Raw genomic sequence first — 21756 nt, 5'->3', positions numbered from 1 at the left:
GCCATCAGTGCAACAATTGTGGAATGGAAAATGAGTAAAAAAAAAACCGTTTCGATTCTCTCTCTCATGCTGCCTGTTGATCTCCTCACAAGTGTCTCAGTCTAATCAGACAGCAGCTGTTTCCACTGATTGGTCCCTCTGCTCAGGTTATTTACTGCCGCTGAGTGAAATCAGCTGCTTTGGCCAGGCCTTCAGTCAAAAGAAACAAATAGAATACCTCGTTGGTGTAAGACTGCAAGCCACTGTAATCCAAAATTGATCACAAAAAAAAGGGTAGTAACCATTAACACCTCGTGAAATAAAACTATTCACCAGAAGCTAAAATAGGTTTCTGATCTTAGAAAAAGGCCCTGAATCATTCAGTCTTTATACACCGGTGGTAAAATGTTGCTTCTGTTGCAACATAACTCATGTATCAGTCTGATCAGTGTGGTCGGCTTTATCTGAACAGCATCAGTGTCTTCTCCTTTTCTCACCTCAAACTATGTGTTAAATGGCAGCAATGTGTGTTGTTGTTGTTTTTTTCAAACTTTAAATAAGCAGGCATACTTTTTAGAAGGTCGGTTTGCCGTTATCTGTCATGCACTTACTTCTCCCTCACTCCTGCTTCCTTTTTCTAAAAGAAAACTTGACAACTTAACAACAAAACAACAAACAATATCCAGATAATCATGTGATACAATCAAGGACTCATATTTTTTTATTATCCATGAAAGGATTGTATGAAAATTATATAAAGCATAATCAAGCTGTCTAACTATAAGATCTGTAGAGCAGATTAAATTAGAATATGTTCTGTTGCGGTCTATTTTTGAAGTCACCACTAGAGGTCATTCAATTTGAGAATCTTTAAATCCTGTTCCGATATCAATCACCTTTTTCTACATAGTGTGCACTTCATATGACTGTATTCAACATCTTTATGAATGTGATTACTCAATAGTAACTTCTCCACCGGCTATTTGTGTGGTTATATTTCAAAATGATTTTTAATCAACAATTAAGTGCATCAATGACCTCCATGGGGCAATTTCAATCAATTGCCCACAAAAAATGCTATCAGGAAATAATAAACCACTTTTTAAAGTAAAAAAAAATATTAATACACAAAGTTTAACTTTATCATTGAATAAAAATCCAATACCAAAATAATTATTTGAAAGATTTATTTGCATTAATTGTGTTAAATTGTGAAGAGACCAGATTGAGAACATGAAAACTGTTGTTTTCAATTCTGAAAATCTCACTGAATATTTTAGGCCACAACAGCAATCCAATAAAAACATTCAGACTAGTTATGCATTTCAGTTCCTTTTAGATAATATCCAGATCATGTCCTCATCCAAGCACTTTGGATCCACGCTGCAGTGAAAAACAGACTGAAGAAAAAATAATAATGGAAGTGGGTGCTGTGATGTACAGGTAGTAAGGTTTGGAAAGGCAGAAATTTTGTCAAATACAGATAAAAAGTGGAAATGAGGGATGAAATTAAAAATGTCTACGACTGCCGGGTCATTGTGAATCAGATGAAGAATCTTTAACGTCTGTGCTTTCTGTTGCCTCGCTGACTTCGCTCAGCTCTTTGCTCTCTCCTCCGCTGTCTCTCTCGCTCTCTCTCTCCTGGTCACCAGATCCTGACGGGCTCTGGTTGGATGGGGCCTCCTGACCCGAAACACGAATGCCGGGCTTCCTAAGCTGTGGGACATGCAGACAGAAAAAGGACACCTTCATCATTAAAACCTGCCATTTAAGAGCCAACATCTGTTGCTTTGATTTATAAATCTGTTGATATATTTCACCTCATCAGCCATGTGCGCAAGGTCTCTCTTCATAGCGTAGGCATCCTCCCCGTCTGCATAGTATTTAGGCTCTACCTCACTAATCCTGAGAAGTAAAAACAATGTAACACATTAGATACGATCAAAATAACTCATACAATAGACTGTCAATATTAATGGATGAAGCTTGAGTGACGTCAACCATCTGTTATGCAGGGGGCTCCTGAGGCTCATCGGCAGCTACGAGCCGCCATGCTGGAAATCCTTTCAACCTGACGACAGGCTAAGAGCAAGAGCTGAAGCGGACATACCGCTATAACGTGCCCACCTGTCAATCAGGTCAGCTACACGCCAGCTAAACTATGGATAACACATATAGTTCATAAAATCATAATCGATGGATTTTTTTTTTCTCAGTGTGTCCATGATGTCATCAGATCGTTATTAATCCCTATTTCATTTTTTGTTCCAGATAGTAAAGAGGGAAATTCTGCTGTAATAACAGGCTTTTTCGAATGAGGTGTCTATACGACTACCAGGGCTCCTGAAGCAAGCCTCAAGCGGACTGCAGGATTTTGCACTTGCGTATTGGCTTCAAGTTTCAACACTGGAGGTTGCTGGTTAGCTGATACAGATAATTATGGAGGCCAATACCGTATGTTGAATCAGAAACTGACAACAATTACATCTAAAACATTAAAACCCTTAAAACTGACTTGCAAATGAACTAAACCATTTTCTCTGAAGGTCTCTAACTACAACACAATATCTAAGTGACATCAAAGATATATATTTATTTATTTTGTATGTGTGTATATATATATATATATATATGTATATATATATGGGTGCTCTTTGAGTCTGATGATACATGATCAGATAGAAATAGAGATCTTGCATGCTGAGTGTGCATTTACTTCCAAAAATGTATGTGGTTTTAATCTTTTTCAAACCCCGTAAGATATCTTTGGCATTCTGTGGTACAATTTCTTGTAAGTTATTTGTCATCATAGTTACCAAACATACACCAAATACTGAACATCTTCAATCAGCTCATATAAATTGACATCTCAACTCAGTCTGTCTTTCTGACAATCACAATGGTTATGACCATGCTATGCTCATTATGGAAATATATCCCAGGAGATCATTTATTACCATAACAACTGTATGTAAGAAATGACAGCATGGAAATGAGACTTACTGGAATTTGAGTGTGTTTGAGTACAGGTGAAGGGCTGCTCGGTTGCTGCAGTGGGGAGGAAAAGATTGGTTAGTCCTCTGAAAAGTTCAAAGTGAGCCAACAGTTCAGTGTCAACAGTGAACAGTACCTTTTACGAACATGAAGCGAGACATATTTAGCATTAAAGTTTTCTATCATGGCCCGACTGGCCTGGTCCATCAGCTTCTGAGCAAGGCCAAGACGTCTGTGGGAGCGCTTCACAGCCTGCAGGACATAGAGAGGAGAGGGTTTTTTTTTTGTTGCCTTGGAGACGCAAGCCAAGTATCTCAGAAATTCAAAAAGTAAGAAAACATTTTAGTGGGGTCTCTTTTTTTTTTTTAGACTCACCAGAGATGTGATGTGTCCATGAGGTACATCATCTGGGTCCTCTTCCCTAAAAACAATAGACTTTAACACATTATACGTCTTCTATTCACGTCAGTAACCACAAAAAAGAAAGAAAAAGTAACTCACATCTTTGCGAGCACATATCCCACAATCTTTCCATTTTCGTCCTCCGCGATGTATGACAACTGAAACAATGAAACAATGACTTAAACATTGAACCAACAAACTAGCAAGATTTATAGGTTTAGCTGATGGGGCAGTGATAGCACCACAAAAAAAAGGATAAAGGTGAAGCAGTACTTTGAATTACCTGAGGCCAGGACAACCCGTGATAGAAATAATACTTCATCTGGTAGTTTTCTGGGAGACACAGCAGGTTACAGTGCTGCATGTTCATCAGGTCTTCCGGCTGAAGGAAAGAAAACTGAATGTCAGAGAAGTGTATTTCATGATGCTAATGTTTTAGCCAGCGAGGTTTGGTCAGCTATCGTGCAGGAACTAGCTTAGCCACCGGTTACTAGAAGCAGCATGGCTGTCGAAAAGACTTCAGCGTACTTACCCTCGCGTTTCTTATGTTCATTTTGTAAGCTGTCTGGTTATTCGGGCTATAAAGAAACAGATATCAAATATAATATAGAAATCAATCAATTCATAATAATAACTCTCTCTTTTTTTGGTTAGAGACTCAGTCTAGCTAGCAAGCTAAGCCGACTTGCTAAACAGGTGAGGGAGGGGAGAGAAGAGCGTGCCTCGTAAGGAGGGGAAGTTCCGGTAAAAGAGGAAGTTGGATTTCAAAATAAAATAATTGTCGCTGAGTCTATGATTATATTATATTTACAGTCTACGGTCAAAACCACGTCGAAACTAGTTAATGACAACCTTTATTTTTGAAGAATGTATTTAAGACGTTGGGAACTTGGATGTAGTGTTGGGGACTTCATACATCTAGAATCAAGCGGCTGTTCAAGCAAGATATTGGACCTTGTTTACACGATGTATTGCATTTTGCATTAATAATGACTCCAATGAACATTTTTGCACTGATCATAGACTATATTTTTTCCTCACTTGCCTGATGCTTATGGAAATTAGCACCAACACATAGGCCTAATTTACCTTTGAATAGACCCAATGTGACCTTATTCTCCCTCGGTGATTGGCAGCAATATAATATATAGGCTATGTACTTTTTTTGTATTATTTTTTGACAATTTTCCTTGTACCTATGCCTATGTTTTGTTAACTGGTATGTCTGATTGTCTGTACATTTTTGTTAAAGTAAATATATAGCCTAGGCTATGTTCTCCCGGTGCTACAGCAGATGACGTCACTCAAGTGGGCGCTCCATTCATATGGCCCGGGACAAATCCTGTGCAGCCTATCTACTTTTTATTTACAGGATTTTTTTTGATTCATTGAAAGATGGTTGACTTTGAGGACACTGGTTACCATTTGTTTAACTCTTAACCTGCCTGTAGTGTTCTCACAAGATTTATTTTTTATCACTCAAAGTGACACCTATTTAAAACAGAATTACATAGTAAAGTAAATTCAGGACAAGCATTATTAATGTTTAATATTGATTTTTTTTTATTGAATGCACTTAATAGTATTCAAGTATTCAAAATGTAGTCATTTTTACAGGAACCACAGAATACTCTGAGGTGCTGATTTCAAAAGGACCGATAGTTGATAAAGCAGGCTGCACTCTATGGTCTCTATCCCAGAAGGCAGAGTCCTGACCCAGGGATTCATCTTTCTCATGGACAATCAAGTCCTTCTGCTGCATTTCCACAACTTTATCGTCAAAAACCATGGTCTATATGGTATCCTCAGTCACATTATTTAACATGATGATCTCCTCATCCTTGTCCACATCCTCAGAGAAAACATCCCAGAGAAGCCCCCCTCCTCTTTAGAGAACTGTCTTCCAGCTGATCTGAGGTGCAGACCTGAAGATGAGCTGGGCTGGATGTCTGCTTCTCTTGGTCAATATGCTGAATGGCAGAGTCCTGAACCAGGTGCTCATTTTCCTCAGAGTCCTCCTGTTTCGGCAACTCACATGATGGTGTCTGGATCGACCAGTCAGTGTCTGTGTCCCTTCTCACATCTGGCTTTGTGGCCATCTCTTCATTCAGAGAGAACTTGTGGAAAAGCCTCCCTCTTCTCCACAAGTTCCTTCTCCAGTGATATTTCCTCACTCATCCAGGAATTTCGTCTGTGTCAGCAGCCAGGTCTTCATGTGTCTGACACTTTAACAATCAGGGACTTGATCCTGTTGTTTCACATGCATAAACTGCCTCAGCAACATTTTCTGAAACAGAGATTGAGCAAAGTGTTTGAACCAGCTCACACAAACCAAATATTAAACAGTATGAATGGCATGAATAAAAGCATTGCATCTTGATTTTTTACAGTAATTTATTTCTGCTTGGTATGTTGCTCTTCATCGGAGATGAGGAATGGTTTAATTTTTTGGTGTTGCTCAAATATGAAGTGAGTGTCCAAGAAACAAGTCGAGTTTAAACCAACAGGAAATACATGTAATACAAGGACAGGTTTTTGTTTTTTTCCTCTCTGAGATTACACAGCCTAGAATACTTTGTGGAGATAGGGGGAGCCAGACTCTTGACTGGGGTTCTGACTTCTTCAGGGTGTGCATGATGTATGTTATTATTGTGTGGTCCATGTTATTATGGTCATGGGTTGTATAAATAAATGAAATGAATGAATAACATTGAATACATTATGGACTTAGGTATCCGATTCAAAAGCTTTAGGTTTAAAACATTGCATTTTATAGCTTACAGTTTATAGCTTATGAGTTCCCCAGTTACAAGTCTTGAAGTCTGGCAGAACAGTGAACAGTCAATACTATTTAATACCCCCAGAATCAAAGCAGTCTTGAATCGAACTATAGATTGGTGCGTGTCCATGAAAGGTCTTCCTTTCTGTCTCTTTTATTCTGATTTTGCCTGCATGGTTAAGATTTAAATATTATTCCAAAACATGAAACAATTAAAGTATATAGGCTCCAAATTTCATAACCATCAAGTCCAGTCAAATGTAAAGCCATAATATTGTGATACAAATATGACTGAAGTCCTAGTCTTTCTTCAGCCATAGCGTCTCCTGAGGATAGTGGCATTGTTTCTCGCCAATCCAAACTGGCCTCATCAATCATTATTCCCATGTTGTCTGCTCTGGTGGCAGCTTTTGTCTGCATGCCTGGCATCGATGTGAGCACCAATGGCAGATGGGGGTGCTGGCACCCTCAAGTTGCAAAAGCACAAAGAAACTACAGCAGCACTGTAGGAATGGATGTTTCTGACTGGACATTGAGCAGCCCCAGTTTCCTTAATAGTTCTGACTTTAAGGATCAGGTGATGAAGGAATATGTGTCTCCCAGCCTGACCTTTGACTTCCCATGTTTTCTGTTATTTCAGGAACAAATCAAAACCCGACTGAATACCAGTGTTTACATATTTTTGGAGGGGTCAGTATCAACCAATCCAAATCAGTGTGAGTATCTTTTATTTATTTAAATAACATAAGTCGCAGGACCTACGAGTCTTCCAGTTGTCTGGTAATAAACCAACTGATATAGGTATATAAATCCTAAATATTCCTGTTAATGGCACTAAATATTAAGTGATGGTCATACAATTGAGTGAAACGGAAATCTATCAGTTTCACATAGAACAACAAATTTTAACCTCATGATGGCGCTAGTGGAATCAGTAGAATTTGCCACCAATTATTTCTTTAGAAGTGGGGAAAAAAGGTCATAATCTGACAATGTAATGCTGCACATGTTGTGATTTGTTGTGAAGTCAGGAATGAAGTTAAGGCTCTTGGATTGATATACTAACAGGCATACATCAGATATGTATTAGTAATCTGTTATTAGTCGTTCTCTATCGTTGTTTTTGTTTAAATGTTATTATTGTTTTGTTTTTTGTAAATGACATGATCTCCTCAGGTTTCACTGAAAAAGGTAGAAATAAATGTGGGGATGAAAAGACATAATTTCTCCCAAAATAGAGGGGCAACAGACTACACGCAGCATTTAGAAAAGCTCAGAGATTCAAATTTTAACAGGGAGCTTGGATTTAAGAGGAGTAATTGTTTAGAGGATCTAAGGGATTTTAGAGTGGAATAGGGACTTAGGAGTTTAAAAAATGTAAACTGGTGCCAGTCCATGCAGTGCTTTAAAAGCAATTAAAAGAAGAATCAGGTTATTATTACTGGATTGTAGTTGAGCTGGAAGGGAAATGAGACACATTTACTGACATATAAATCCACAGCACTCAAGATGCAAACAGATCAAAGCAAGTCCAATAAAATCCAGTGATTTCCCTCTACACGTGTGGTGGATCACAATCACCCAGCCAGACTGCATTATTCAGCCCTTAATTACCCTGAAATCAGTGAATCTCTGCATCTCAACACCCCCCCCCCCCCCCCCCCAAGTCTAAGATAAGAGGCGGCAGTTATTCCTGACACATTTTTATTCACCAGCATTACGTAACTTTCATCCCAGTCATGCCTTTGATTAGACCATAATGAACTACAGCCCAGTCAAGTCTTAGTGGCTGAATGAATTAAAAGAGCTTATGAAAGTTGAGCCCAGTGGAGCGCAGAGAATATTAACAAAAGAACTCAAACCGTCATAATTTCACCTTTGTAGTCTGTTTGGTGCAGAATGAGAGACGAAGAAATGCTTGAGGGCCATAGGCCATGTGGTCTAATGTAGTCTATAGGATGCATCATTATGCTTAGCACTGCATGGCCGAATACAAGCAGGAAGACCTACTAATCCACACTGTTTACAGGGGAGGAAGAAGAGGACAGAGAGAATAGGTAGAGGGCAGGAAGGAGGGGCATACAATAAAGGAATGGTCAGAATCCACAGCGGAGTAAGGTGTGAGAGAGAAAGAGAGAGAGAGACAGAGAGAGGGGAGGGAGGGAACAGAGGAGGAGAGAAGGAGGCAGGCAGTGAAGAGGGGTGATGTCACCTCTAACAGGCAACCAATGAGAGTCTGGGAGGGAGAGAGAGAACGCGGCCGAAGGAGGGTGTGTTTTTCTATCACTGCAGCATCAGCAGAGAAGAGAGGTGCACAATCAATTTCAGAGAGAAGCGTAGGAAAAGGCGAAGGTAGATAAGGAAGAGAGAGGAGGGGAAAAGACACCAGGATTTGCCAGAAGAAAAAAAGCATCCCTGTGAAGGTAAGAGGATTTTGTTTTTGGCTCAAAGGAACAGCTTGTCCGTTAAACAGAATTAGAGCTTGTGGGGAGATTAATTAGCCTGTTAGGTGGAGGTGGCTTGTTATGAAATCACACCTTTGCCTCATCTTCCACTGACATTAAAAGATGACTGTCTGGTTTAAGTAAATCTATTGAACCACTCCTTGATTAACAGTTTCTGTCAATATATCTGTTTTCCAGCAGATCTTGTGTTTATAAAAACTATAATTTAGCAGCTATTTTAATGGACTTAGTTTGCAAAAAAATGGTGATTAGACAAATGTTAAAACTCTTATTTTATTTCAACGATTGTGAATGTTGTGTTGAACTCTTCTGTAGCACAATCAACTATAAAGCAAGCACATTTTGTGGTATTACAAACAGGTTTCATGGATAACCTGTTGGAATTGATTACTCTTAGATATCTCGACTTCTTGGTTTTTTTTGTATTCATCTTGCAGATGGAAGAATCCTTGCATTGCATGCAACAGGGTCTCCTATGATATTCATATTAGATATACAGCAGTGCCGTGCACCACCTGCTGATCAATTTATGGGTTAGATCAAAATAATACTCTGACATTGTTTAATGTTTTATTTGTGCCTTTTAAAAGAGCTATTTTAGATTTTTACATTAAATCATTTATGTGACTCTTATTTTTTTTATATCCTGCTAAATCTAGTGAACTGTAATTTAATCGTTAAACTATCGATTTATGTCAAATTTGTACTGATAGCCCTTCTTCACAATTTCTTTTAAAATTTGATTTTTTTTAAATACAACTATTCTTCAATCTGCTCCTCTGCCGTCCATTTGTATATTTTTCTGCCAACCGAGGCTAATTACCCAGACAAATTCTTTGCTTAATATTAAAATGAGTTTTTCTCTGCACTTTCCCCTCCCCCAGCTATTAGCTCTGTGGCTTAATGTTAACAACTGCCCATGATTGCATGGGCATTTGCTGCTGTGATTTTCATTGATGAGGAAGATGAAACTCAGCTGTATGGTGAACAGCACAGCAGAGCAGACTACAATTTTCTAGTCTACCAATCTTATCTCCTGCGGCTGCTGTGCGAGACGCACAGTGTGCGTCTTTAGTGAGGGCAATGATGAAGCTGAGTAACCTGAAACTACAGACCTTGGAGGGTAGAGAAGGTGTAGGAATCTGAAAATAACAGGAAGAGGGAAAGGAAGAAATAGAAATTCAGTTATCAACAGGAGACAGATAGAGAGAGAGAGAGATTCATACGGAAAGAGATATCAGGGGAGGTGAAAATAAGGGTGGGGCTGTGCTCCCGGCAGACTGTAGAGGTGTGCCCATGTAAAGGAGAGGCTCACCTGGCTCTTTGCCACACAGCTGCCTGCTGTCATCCTCTGTGGCCTGTTACACATCTGTTCCACCCTATGGCAGAAAATGACAATGTTCTACTGGTTGTGTTAATGATGTATTACTGTATTACCAGAGGCAGCAGCTAGAGGCTGTGAGCTTTTTTTGGCTGTAGGTTGTCTGTGCATGACTTGTGTATTGTTGGTATGTATATCTCTGTGCATTTGCTCATAACATGAGCAAAACCTAAAAAATCTGTATGATCATTGATATATCATACATATCTGTTTCCATCATGTGAACTTAGTATGTGCTGGTGGTGTCTTGGACCTTCATTCTCTCTTTTTCCTCGCTCAATGCCTGAGTAGCCTGCAGCCCGTCCCAGATGAACCCAGTCAAAGGACTATAGGGGAGGGACAGCATTGTGCCTGACTTGTTACCATCTGTACAATATCCATAAACACACTGCACTGCACACATTCACACAGTAGATCGAGATACAGCTGCCGCTCAAAAGGGCGTGTTGGAATGAACGAGAATGTTTTTATTTTTCTTTCATATAATATTTTTTTTATTAATAAAAAAAATAATAATAATAAAAAGAAAAGTGGACCGCAGTCCCGCTATACAACCAATGGAGGGTGCGGCCAATTTTCAGAAAGATTCCTCCGCATCACTGCCGCCACTCAAAGTTGTCAGACAGATACAATTGTGCTTTATAAAGTAGGCTATATAAGTACCACAGAAAACTTGTGCCATAGAATTTGTAAAAACAAATACCTGTATGTATTTATTTTAGGCCTATATAGGCCTATAACAAGGTGTTCATGGGTTACTTTTAATGACAGCTGTCGTTTTCTATCGGAGAGGTATCCTTAAATGACTTCTTTCCCTGATTACGGACTCTATCCACTATCATATCCCTACAATAAAGGCACAAAAAGCCCAAAAATAAATATAAAAAAATATATATATTTATATATATATATAAGTAGTAAAATAAGTCAAGTAAAATATATATATATATATTACTTGACCTTCAAGGGGGGCGGGCCGTCCCCCTAATATAATGGTAGGGGAAACACTGATTATGAAATCTCTATTTTTTAAAAGGACAAGAGACAATGGATTTCTCAGTACCAGTTTATTATCTGATAATATCAACAGGTCTGACGGAGACATTTCTCCGTGTCATACAGAACAACTCAACAGCAGCAACAAAAACGGCAGCCTTGAAAAAGTTGATTCCACATTTTAAACAAAATAAATAATAACTTAGGTTCACCTTAACAGAGGATAACTATAGGCCTACTACAGGACTGCATTAGACTGAGGTGTTTTTAACTAACGTCACCACACACAAAATATGTTTTTAACAGCGGCAACACAAACTGCAGCCTTGAAAAAGGTGAGTCCACATTTTAAACAAAATAATAATAATAAATAATAATAACTTAGGTTCACCTTAACAGAGGATAAATATAGGCCTACTACAGGACTGCATATGCCTGAGGTATTTTTTAACACACGCACACAAAAAAAATGAACAGCGGCAACACAAACTGCAGCCTTGAAAAAGTTGAGTCCACAATTTGAATTTTTTTTAACATAATAATAATGATTTACTTTTAAATTAACTACAGGACTGCATTAGACTGAATTGTTTTAAACTAACCACACACACACATAAAAGTGTTTAGTTGAATGATGCTTCTCTCTTTTCAGCGTGTCTTCTTTTCGTTATCGTTGCATGGTCTGGAAAACGAATAATAAAAGTCTACAAGCTTTTATAAATGGCCAAGAACAACATTAATTAAACAATGATGATAATTCCCATAATGGGAATAGCCTGAATAATAGTTATATTAATTACCTGGGCAGATTCTTGTTAAGGAATATCAGCATATTCACGTTGTCCGGAAGAAGCAGAGAGCGTTGCTTGGACACCAGAAGGCCTGCAGCGGAGAAAACTCTCTCTGACGGCACCGAAGTATCGCCGGGATGCTCAGAAACCTTTTGGCAAGCCTGGACATTACGGGATATTGCTGTTCATTGGTTTTCCAGCATGCAAAGGGGGTCTGCGTCCAGTTGACATGCAGGGAGGGAGAGATACCTCTCTAACTCTGACTCGGGGTTCTCCTCTTCCTCATAGCTCCCCATCCTACTCTTCTTCTCCTCGACTTGCCCTTTCCTTGTCCTTTTCATCTTCAAAAACCGCCTCCATGTGGGTCTTTGCCGCAGCTCGCATGTCAGGCGACAGAAACCCGAGCTTCTTGTGTCGGGGGGTCGAGGACTGCAGCCACAACAGCAGGCTTTGATGCAGTCACAGTGACCCACGGGAGGAACCTTTTGATTCTCGCACAGTGTTCACAAAAGTCGCGACTTTTTCATTCCCACCTGATGGCTGCAAATGTTCATTCATCAGGCCGCACGCCATCGGGTAGCCCACTGAAAGTGAGACCGCCTCCTCCCCGCAGGTCGCTGTTGTGGCCTTGTTCCTCACTTGCTCTCATGTTCCCATTCTTTGCAGCACTTCCATCCATCCCTGCTGTCTGCTCAGCTCCCCATTTCCCCCGCCTGCGTCTCATGTACCGCAGCCCTCCCCCACACTCACACCCATTTACCTACATAATGTAAATGTATCTCTGACTTGGGCTCTGTCTTTATTCCTTAAAGTCAAATACTCAAGCCAAAAGGTATCAAGCTGCGACCTCTATTCGCACTGCAAACTGCCTGTGTGTAGTAAGTGAAGCTATATGGAGAAAAAGATTTGAATTTCTGTCTGTAAGTATTTGAAAACAGAACGTAAAAACTTGACGTGGGCCATAAAGCATGTGAAGGCATCAAACATGCTGGTTCAATACAGTAGTCCCACTAAATCCCAGCATGCATGGTTTTAGGAGACTGTTATCGAGCCTTTGCTTTATGGTTGTTATGGACAGTGTTGACAGAGAAAGCGAAACCTCTTCTGGTGGTCTTTTTTTTTTTTTCATTCTCTCAAAATCCCTGCTTCATTTCCCCGCTGACCCTCTCAGTCTTGCAGGGTGCACTGTGCTGTATATCTCTTCTCCCTCTTACATTATGCTATATCAATTTCCTCTCATCTCAACCCATTTTCTCTGCCTTCTCTCCTACTTTCACTCTTTCCTCGGCCTACATTTCATCTCCTTCTCTGGGGAGTCTTTTTAAGTGATATTGGCTGAATATACTTATCGGTAGCTGTTAAAGTATGAGAATGAGAGCTATCTGTGCCAAAGAGATCTGTGTGCTACAACATGATGATATGTGTGTGTATGTCATAGATGGAGTTATCACAGACTGAAATCAGTTATGTTAAGATTGCAAGAACTGAGTGTGTGCACGTGTGTACATCTATTAAAACCACATCATGTATATCTTCTTTTCAGGTATTTATATCAGCTACTCTTTTTTTTGTATTCTTGCAGTGAAACGGCCTCCAATGATAACCACACAGCCGGAGTCTGTCACGGTCTTTAGTGTTGAAGACCTCGTCATGCGCTGTGAAGCCACTGGCAACCCTGTGCCCATGTTAGTCAACAAGCACACACACACGTCCACATTAACACTTCAAGTCTAAAGACGTTAAATTAGTCATAGAGGAGTCTAGCCACTAGTGATGTGTCTGAGGACAGCGACCTTCCCTACCCTTGTTCAGCTGACATCTTTATATGCAGTGTCACACGAGAGCATAGATTCACCCCGTCAGAGTTCTCATTTCAACAAGGGATAAATGTCATTAAGCCCTCAAGCAATCTTTCCAGAGTGTCTTAGCTGCTATGAAGTGGAAAACTGTTCCGGTTGCCAAGAAAAAGATGAATATCACAATTACACAGCACAAGCCTGTGAGCCCTGCTGCGGCATCACATCTACATTTTGCAGCAAACCATTTGTGCCCTCAAATTCAATGACATGTGTGTATTGAAAACTGCTTTAGTAAACGACATGGAAGTTATTTTTATTTGCTATTTGAAACGAACACTCTCCCTGCTGTGTGACTTATTTTTTTTCTTTTTGCTTAAGTTTCCGGTGGACAAAGGATGGAGAGGAGTTTGACCCAGGCAGTGACCCGGAGCTGAAGATGTCAGAGCTCTCTGGCTCATCCGCATTCTACACACTCAGTAACACTATGGACACTTTGAAGCAGTACCAAGGCAAATACGTCTGCTATGCATCCAATGACCTGGGGACCGCTGTCTCTCACGAGGCCATTCTGAACACTGATGGTAAGAACACGCTGAGAGACGATTATTCCTCAAGTCAAGCATTCACGGATTAAATGTGATGACGAGTCATAACATAATGATAACTGAATGATGATTTAAATATTCACATTTTATCATCTTCAGTGACTATTTTAAATCATTTGCTTCAGCCTTGAGATGAATCACACCCTTTTAGGTTGTAAAAAAACGAATCAAACCTCCTCTGATTTGTTTTTATACAAACTGTATGACATCAGAGGAGCTTCATGCCTTTTATAGATTTCAGCTTCAGAGGTAGCACTCGTGTAAATGCCTTCGAGATCCAGATTAGAAATGAGCTGCGTTGTTGTTGGTTTTTTATCAGCAACAACAGAGCAATTTACAAAGCTGTAAGCGGAGAAGGCGTTCAAACCTTTCCTTTGCCCTGCTTTATAGAGAGCACGTTTGTTAGCAGATGGAGGCTCACAGCGAGCATTCCTGGTACCACCACCCAGAACATAATTACATGCAATAACATGATAATCAGCATACACTCACACACACACACACACACACACACACACACACACTTGCACACACACTTGCACACACACGGGCCTCAGGCAAAACTAAAGAGCACCTCTGTGGATCCATCCACCTGTGTGACTGGCTCTCTACTGGGCGACCTCTTTCCTTCACTGTCTCCCTGACAACAGTTTCCCCAGAAACACTCTTGAGTTGATGTCACGTGAAGCACTCTTCAGTAGCTCCTGTGGGGTTAGCAGTGGGGCGGAGGGGAGGAAGAGGAGGGCGGAGCAAACATATATGAAACACAAATCAAGTCATTCTACTTATACAAGTGAAAAAACAACCGAACACTTCTCTCCTCAAATCCTTGAACAGGATTAAAAAAGGATACACCTGATCCAGTGTACATTTCTTTGAGTGGTCTTGCTCTGTGGATTGCCTCAGATAATCTTCAAACAACACAGAAAATGTTTGCACAGGTGGCTTTGCACTTGTTTGTGTGTAGGGAGCCTAACAGGTGTGTGTTTGTCCTCACTTGCCTCCCTGTAGCTCCCCCATCTCAACAGAAAGAAAAAAGGGTAACTGTGAAGGCTGAGGAGGGAAACAGTATTGTTCTGAAGTGTAACCCCCCGCAGAGCTCCATGGAGCCCATCATTCACTGGATGGACTGGAGTGAGTACATTACCTTTCCATCTCCTTCCATTACATCCTTCCTGTCTCCTCAATAAAGCTGCCATTTGGACTATCTATCAATCGTTTTGTTGTTCACTTTCATCCCATCTTAGAGAAGTAGTCAATTATATCTCTCTCCTTTCTCCCTCAATATCAACAATATCTTTTTATGGATTTATCTATAATATAATGAAAAAAAGTCTTTAGTACTCCTTTGTGCAGTCTTTTCTTGCCCCTGTTCTCTCTGTCTCTTTTTTAGAAATATTTTTTCTTCTCCTCTCATCCTATTGTATCTCTACGCCTCCCTCCAATGTTCCCCTCTCTACTTTATTCTGCTGCTAAGCTGCTCTTCTCTCTCCTTTGTTTCTCTTTTTTTCCACTGCCACTGTCTGTAATCATTGCCTCTCTTCTTCTCCGTCTCATTTCCTCTCTCCCACTCTCAACAGGGCTACACCATATCCAGCTTAGTGAGCGGGTGGTGGTGGGAAAGGATGGCAACTTGTACTTTGCCTATTTGACAACAGAAGACAGCAGGCAGGACTACACCTGCAATGTCCAGTACCTGGCAACGCGCACCATTCTGGCAAAGGAACCCATCACTCTCACTGTCAACCCCTGTAAGTGTAGCTTAATTACTCTCCAAACTGATTTAACTGGGCCTGAAATTAATCTTTAGACTTAGCCCATCACTCTTTATTGAGCTAAAATCTCAATTAAAAGTCCTCTAGGTCAATCCCCCCCGTTTACTGTACAGCATCAGATGCAAAACAAAACAGAAGATTACAAGCTATTTAATCATTTACCGTATATATAAACACATATCACATAATAAGTAAAGGTCAAAGAAGAGTATCCTGCTTCTATAAGACTCACTTAGATAACAAAAGGTATTTTTAGTTCTATTCCTCTTCAGCATGTAGATGTTTTGTGATTTTGCGATAAATGCCGATCAGATTTCTACTGCCAGTTTATCAGCGGTGCTCGGGGCACTGATAAAATAGACTTCCTGTTCCAAGCACATTTATTTCTTCATAGAAACACTTGACAGAAGTCGTGTAGAACATTTTCAAGGCACAATTTCCTGGTTTGAAATAGTTTGAATTAACGATTGAAGGGTATGTAGCTACAATGACACAACTAGTTTAGCATATCAACACATTCAAAATGACAACCACTTTGGAATCTGTCATACTTACTTTATGAGTAAAATACAGCATAGTTTAGATGAAATTAGCACACAGAAAATGATAAGTCACCTCCCCTTCATGTGGTGGCATGTTGCTGACCAAAGCAGTGATGTGTCCAGTAGATAGTCCCACAGGCGGCAGGAGGTCCATCACCTCCTCAGCCCAGCAGTAATGAGATGCAGCTCACACTGAGATGTGGCTGCCAGCATCTGTGGCCCAACTAGAGGTCAGAGAGATGAGCACATGTTAACATGGAGCTTGACCGTGGAGCTTGAGTGCATCGTCCAAGGCCTGTGAGTGTGTGTCTGTGTGTATTTTGGTGTTTTTCTGCCCCAATCAATCACTATGATCGAGCAACTTCTTCTAATCAATCTTACCTGCCTCCTATCCATCACTCTTTCCTCTTCCTACCTCCTTACTCTCTGTTCTTTCCATCATATATCTTTATTTCCCCTTCTCCAAACGCTGCTTTCTTAATTTCATTTATTTGTTCTCTTTTCACCCTTAATGTTGTTTCCTTTCTTGGCTTCTTAATTTTGCATTAAAACAACATTGCTCATTTATTTTTCTCCTCTCTCTTACCCATACATCCCTACCACTGTTGCATCCCTTTATCCACATCCTACTATCCCTCCTCCTCTTCAGACCAACTCCAAAAGTGTCATGGCTGAGGAAGGACGGCGAGCTATCTGAATCCCGCACCGTAAAAGATATGCACAATCGCCGCCTTCGCTTCAGTAACATCTCTGAGAGTGATGGGGGCGAGTACCAGTGCATAGCTGAGAACTCCCAAGGGAAGGTCACACACACTTACGTTGTGACTGTGGAAGGTACATCACACACGCTGATGCATTGATAGATTTCAGATTTATGCAAGCATTTTACATGTAGGGTGTGACCTACCAATCTCAACCATTAAGTCTCAATTAGTCTTGTGCAAAGGTTTGAATTTGTGTCCCTTTAAAATGTGATGCTCCCCTTCCAATGATCGTAATAAATACATCATGTCCCTTGTAGCGGCTCCCTACTGGACGAAGGAGCCTGTCAGTCAGTTGTATGCCCCAGGTGAGACTGTCAGGTTAGACTGCCAGGCAGATGGCATCCCCTCTCCTACCATCAGCTGGACCAACAATGGGAACCCTCTCTCGGGTCAGTGTGTAGATCCACCTCAAAATCCATATCTCAACGCAAGGCATCAAACACTAAGCATATGACGGTTGTTTTTTTAAACAGCAACCAACAAGGACTCCCGACGTACCCTGACCAACAGTGGGTCTCTAATCCTAAAGGACATCAACTTTGGAGACACTGCCATTTACCAGTGCCGGGCCTCCAACAAGCATGGGACCATCATCACCAACACAAACATCTATGTCATTGGTGAGTGTTTATTTTTCTACATGTAACATATTCAACTGATTGGGTTTTTTACTTCTGTGTGTCTCATTTCTCTTTATGTTTGTTGTTTCAGAGCTGCCGCCCCAGATCCTAACCGAGGATGGGAATGCATACACATTTACAGAAGGCCAGAAGGCTTTACTGGAGTGTGACACCTTTGGCTCTCCTAAACCTAAAGTCATTTGGTGAGGCACGAAAACACCTCGCTCTCTTCCATTGTGTTCTGTTGCATTGTATTGCATATTCTAGTATGATGTCTGGTGGATTTTCATCTTGACAGATTTCAAAGAGGGGATACTGCATAGGTAGTTTTTCATCTGCATAAATTAACAGTCAAGTGCTGTTGCATCTGGGCTGTGACTGTGAATTTGATTAATGTGGACTGTTTCCAACTACGCTTTGTTCTGTCTGGCAAAATAGGCAATTTAACTGTTGAATTCTTCAGCACCTGCAAAGGCTGAAAAAAGCTTTATTGTTCTCACTCTGCTTTCCAAGTTTTTAATATGTGTCTTTGTGTGCATATGTGTCTTTTCCAGGGAGAGCAGCAGCACCTCTTCCCTTCTGGCAGATCCCAGAGTTAACCCGCTCGCTAACGGCGGGCTTGAGATCATGAATGTCACTCACGACGATGAGGGCATGTACACCTGCTCAGTACAAAACACCAACTTGTCCATCAGTGTCATGCTAGAAGTGCTCAGTAAGTGAAACACTGTGTACCTTAGCAGCTGGTGTGTTTGTACTTAATGCACCTTGTACTCAGCATTGTGTGTCTCCTTCCCTTCTTCTCCAGACAGGACAGTGATTATTACACCTCCACAGGATCTGAGATTGCAACCTGGAAAAACCGCAATCTTCACCTGTGTTTCCCTTATTCTAGTTCCTTATTCTGTGATTGACATCCAGAAAAAGCTTCAGCTGTGTTAACAAACAAAGGTGTTAACATCGCTGAATAATTTCCTTCCTCTGTCATAAAAATTTACTTTTACTTTTTGAAAAACAGAGATGGTGCCACTTTTTCTCCACATTTCTGCCGCAGAAGGCGCCATGACATCATCAAACATAACATCCTTAACATCCTACCATTTCGTAGGGGAAGGATTTCACCACTAGCCACTAGCTCTGTTCTAAAGGGTTCAGTGGCACTCCAAAACGAGTGGTAGGGCTAAGGGGTGAAATGGGACTGAGCCCATGTCTCAGAACTAAGGTAAGTGAGAACACTCAAGCTTAAAAACCTTTATTGCATTTTTGCACAGGGGTCCCCGAATTAATTAATCTGGGTTTTTACCAGAAGCCACAAATGCATTGCATTTGATGTAGTCAATGATCTAGCTTATATTTATCTTTATTTTTGAAAACTTTCAAATTTGTACTTTTTGAGAAATACATTGTCAAAGTCCATAATAAAGCACTATAATAAGTCTTTTGTTCTGACTGTTCAATACAATGTTTTAAATTGCCTTTTGTACTGTGTTTTTCTTAGTTGAAACCAGTCAGCGTTAGAAATGAAAAAAAAAAAACAAGGATTATCAGGCAACTTGTGAGTAAAATATCCACTGTCACTTTCAGGGATCTCTTTGGATGATGTGGTGGAGGCACTTGTCTTCTGCGAACACAGGTTGGAAAAGACGATTAGAAGCTGGATAGCATAACAATGTAATTCATACAAATACATTTGTGGCAGTCATTTAAAATTGTTTAAAAAAATAACGTTTGTTCGATAATATATAAAGCTAACAATTGAAATTGTCTGATTGTCCAGTCCATCCTTCAGCTACACAGAGCAAAACTGCTTCATACAAGATAAGAGGAAATCATGTTTATATTTGCTGTTAAAAAAAGAGACAAATTTAGAACATCGAGAAGGACTCCACAATGGGTACTCTATACAATACAAATAATTTTAACTTTTTCTAATTTACCTCTGGGCTGTCATCCACTGAGGAGGATTCAGAGTGGTCTGAGGATGACAGGGTCTTGCATCTGCTGGCATCCAGCAGGGACACAATGCTGGCAGAGTCAGAGTCTTGGACGCTTTCCGTATCTTCAGCAGTCGATTCATTTTTTTGGGAATAGAGGAACTCACAGCTAGATGAGTCTGAGTCTGTGTTATCTATTGTACCTGCTGGGACCACGTCTGGTAAATCCTCAGGCAGAGGAACAGAGCTTTCTGAATCTAAACCCAAGGATTGTTGGGATTCAGCAATCGGTGCATCTGTTCTTATATCCTGGGGGCTCGTTTGGGTGCAAAGACTCTGCAAATAAGCCCCCACCATAAACAATGAAGTTTAATGTGTGATGTAATGTGTGTCATCATTTAAAATCATGTATTTATTTATTTCTTACATTAAAGTTTAAAAAATGAAACATACCAGCACTGTAACATGCAAATCTTTAACTGGGAAAAAATGTAATACTAAATTATGAACAAACAATGGAAACAAGTCATTTTTGATTACCTGTTTATGTTGAAGATAAACATTTAAGTCTTATCCTGTTGTTTGGTGTATTGGGGATCCTTAAATCATTGCACACATTTCCCCAGAAAGCCTCTTCTCCATATGCGCTTTCTTGGGTGAGCGGGAAATTGGCCTCGTCTTTTAGCCCCTGGATGCTTGCAAGAATCTCTTCTAAAGTTTTTAAACATTTTATGGACTATAGAATCAAGAAAAACAAATAGTCATTATTATGTTTTGGTTAGACTTTTTTTTTTTTACATATCAAGTATTCAAATAGCACTCACCTTCCCAAATGTTGAGAAAGAAAACAATCTGTGAACAAAGTGAATCAGTAAATCAAAAAGAATGCTTAAAAGATGAAATTCTTCATGTTACATTTTGTTAACGAAATGCTGAAGCCTAGTTCCAGTGAATGCAATATTCTTCAGTTGGCCGAAAATAGTCAAAGTATTAGCAACATGGTCCAGAAATGATTAGTGAAATTGTGATACTGATAGGCCAAGAAACCTTCATCCGCTTAAATACAGACAAAGCTGACTTACATTTTTTTAGACGAGTCAGACACGTACCTACACAAAGAATCATAAACCTAGAAGGTATACATTAATAAAGGGCTAATAATAAACAGCTAGGGCGAGCTAGGATTGAGACCATCATCTTTGACATGATTTAAATCAAACTCATCCATAGCAGGCACTTTAGTGCATGGGTTCCCAAACTTTTCATCCCGCGACCCCCAAAATAATGATGCGAGAGACCGGGGACCCCCTCTGTCCCTGGAAGTGGTTAAAGCATAACGGTGCCCACAGCAGCACGCACTAATGGACCTATCCAAACACTGACATTAGAACAACACTAAAAAACACAGCAGCCTTAAACTAATTGAACAACATTTTTGTAAGTTAATTTCACAATAATAGGTCAAATATGTCATTTCAAGTCATTTCCAGTTTGCATTTGTTTTTATAAGGCAACTTGCGACCCCCCTCCCAGTGTCTCGTGACCTCCCAGGGGGTCCCGACCCCCACTTTGGGAACCACTGCTTTAGTGCATGCACTGGCCAAATAGAATTCCCGCAAGTCGAGTAAAAGTTCAAATAACAATAGGCTACATAATATTATTATGGGCTTATCATTGGGTCAGTGAGTTATGTGACAGCTCATTGGACTTGTTGCAGGAATGCACAGCAGTGCATGAGAACTTTGTTGAAAAAGTTCAATGCCATAAAGCCTAAATAAACAACTTTGATTTTTTTCTTTTTTTACATCTTTGTCGACTCACAAGGGATGCAGGCAGGGCCGGCCCGTGGCATAGGCAGTATAGGCAAATGCTAGGGGTGCCAGCCTCCATAGGGGGCGCCAAATGAGTGCTGCAGAAAAGTTGAAGATAA

At 40.3% G+C, this 21756-nt stretch overlaps 2 protein-coding genes across 4 annotated transcripts; one reads left to right on the top strand and one right to left on the bottom strand.

Moving 5' to 3' along the window:
* Positions 1-1151: 1151 nt before the first annotated feature.
* Positions 1152-4109, bottom strand: naa10 (N-alpha-acetyltransferase 10, NatA catalytic subuni). 3 transcript variants are annotated; one of them, XM_061058492.1, is made up of 8 exons: positions 3908-4109; positions 3659-3757; positions 3475-3533; positions 3349-3394; positions 3110-3225; positions 2983-3027; positions 1800-1884; positions 1152-1704 (listed from the first exon to the last, which is right to left on the bottom strand). In XM_061058492.1, exons 1-8 carry the CDS (start codon positions 3926-3928, stop codon positions 1513-1515), a joined length of 663 nt encoding a protein of 220 aa, XP_060914475.1. In that variant the 5' UTR covers positions 3929-4109; the 3' UTR covers positions 1152-1512. The 3 variants fall into 3 exon arrangements, with proteins under 3 accessions (XP_060914475.1, XP_060914476.1, XP_060914477.1); XM_061058493.1 differs by having other exon boundaries at positions 1152-1695; XM_061058494.1 differs by having other exon boundaries at positions 1470-1712; positions 1801-1884.
* Positions 4110-13296: 9187 nt separating this feature from the next.
* LOC132989549 (neural cell adhesion molecule L1-like) lies at positions 13297-19039 on the top strand. The gene is made up of 11 exons (XM_061057243.1): positions 13297-13472; positions 13965-14167; positions 15203-15325; positions 15772-15991; positions 16737-16805; positions 17158-17342; positions 17530-17661; positions 17746-17892; positions 17984-18095; positions 18447-18607; positions 18701-19039. The coding sequence occupies exons 1-11, from the start codon at positions 13312-13314 to the stop codon at positions 18832-18834; spliced, it is 1647 nt and encodes a 548-aa protein (XP_060913226.1). The 5' UTR covers positions 13297-13311; the 3' UTR covers positions 18835-19039.
* The last annotated feature ends 2717 nt before the right edge of the window (positions 19040-21756 follow it).

Source organism: Labrus mixtus, chromosome 15, assembly GCF_963584025.1.
Source record: "Labrus mixtus chromosome 15, fLabMix1.1, whole genome shotgun sequence".
NCBI classification, from domain to species: Eukaryota; Metazoa; Chordata; class Actinopteri; order Labriformes; family Labridae; genus Labrus; species Labrus mixtus.
This window is presented reverse-complemented; position numbering and strand designations above follow the sequence as displayed.

Bases quoted from the DNA above. Each gene is read 5' to 3' on its own strand.
- naa10 (XM_061058492.1), bottom strand. From the start codon at position 3,928: ATGAACATAAGAAACGCGAGG. The intron at 3,395-3,474 runs GTGAGTTACTTT...TATTGTTTTTAG, and splicing joins GGATATGTGCTCGCAAAGAT to GGAAGAGGACCCAGATGATG. The intron at 3,028-3,109 runs GTACTGTTCACT...TCCCCACTGCAG, and splicing joins TCGCTTCATGTTCGTAAAAG to CAACCGAGCAGCCCTTCACC.
- LOC132989549 (XM_061057243.1), top strand. From the start codon at position 13,312: ATGTATATCTTCTTTTCAGGTATTTATATCAGCTACTCTTTTTTTTGT. The intron at 14,168-15,202 runs GTAAGAACACGC...GCCTCCCTGTAG, and splicing joins GGCCATTCTGAACACTGATG to CTCCCCCATCTCAACAGAAA. The intron at 15,326-15,771 runs GTGAGTACATTA...CACTCTCAACAG, and splicing joins CATTCACTGGATGGACTGGA to GGCTACACCATATCCAGCTT.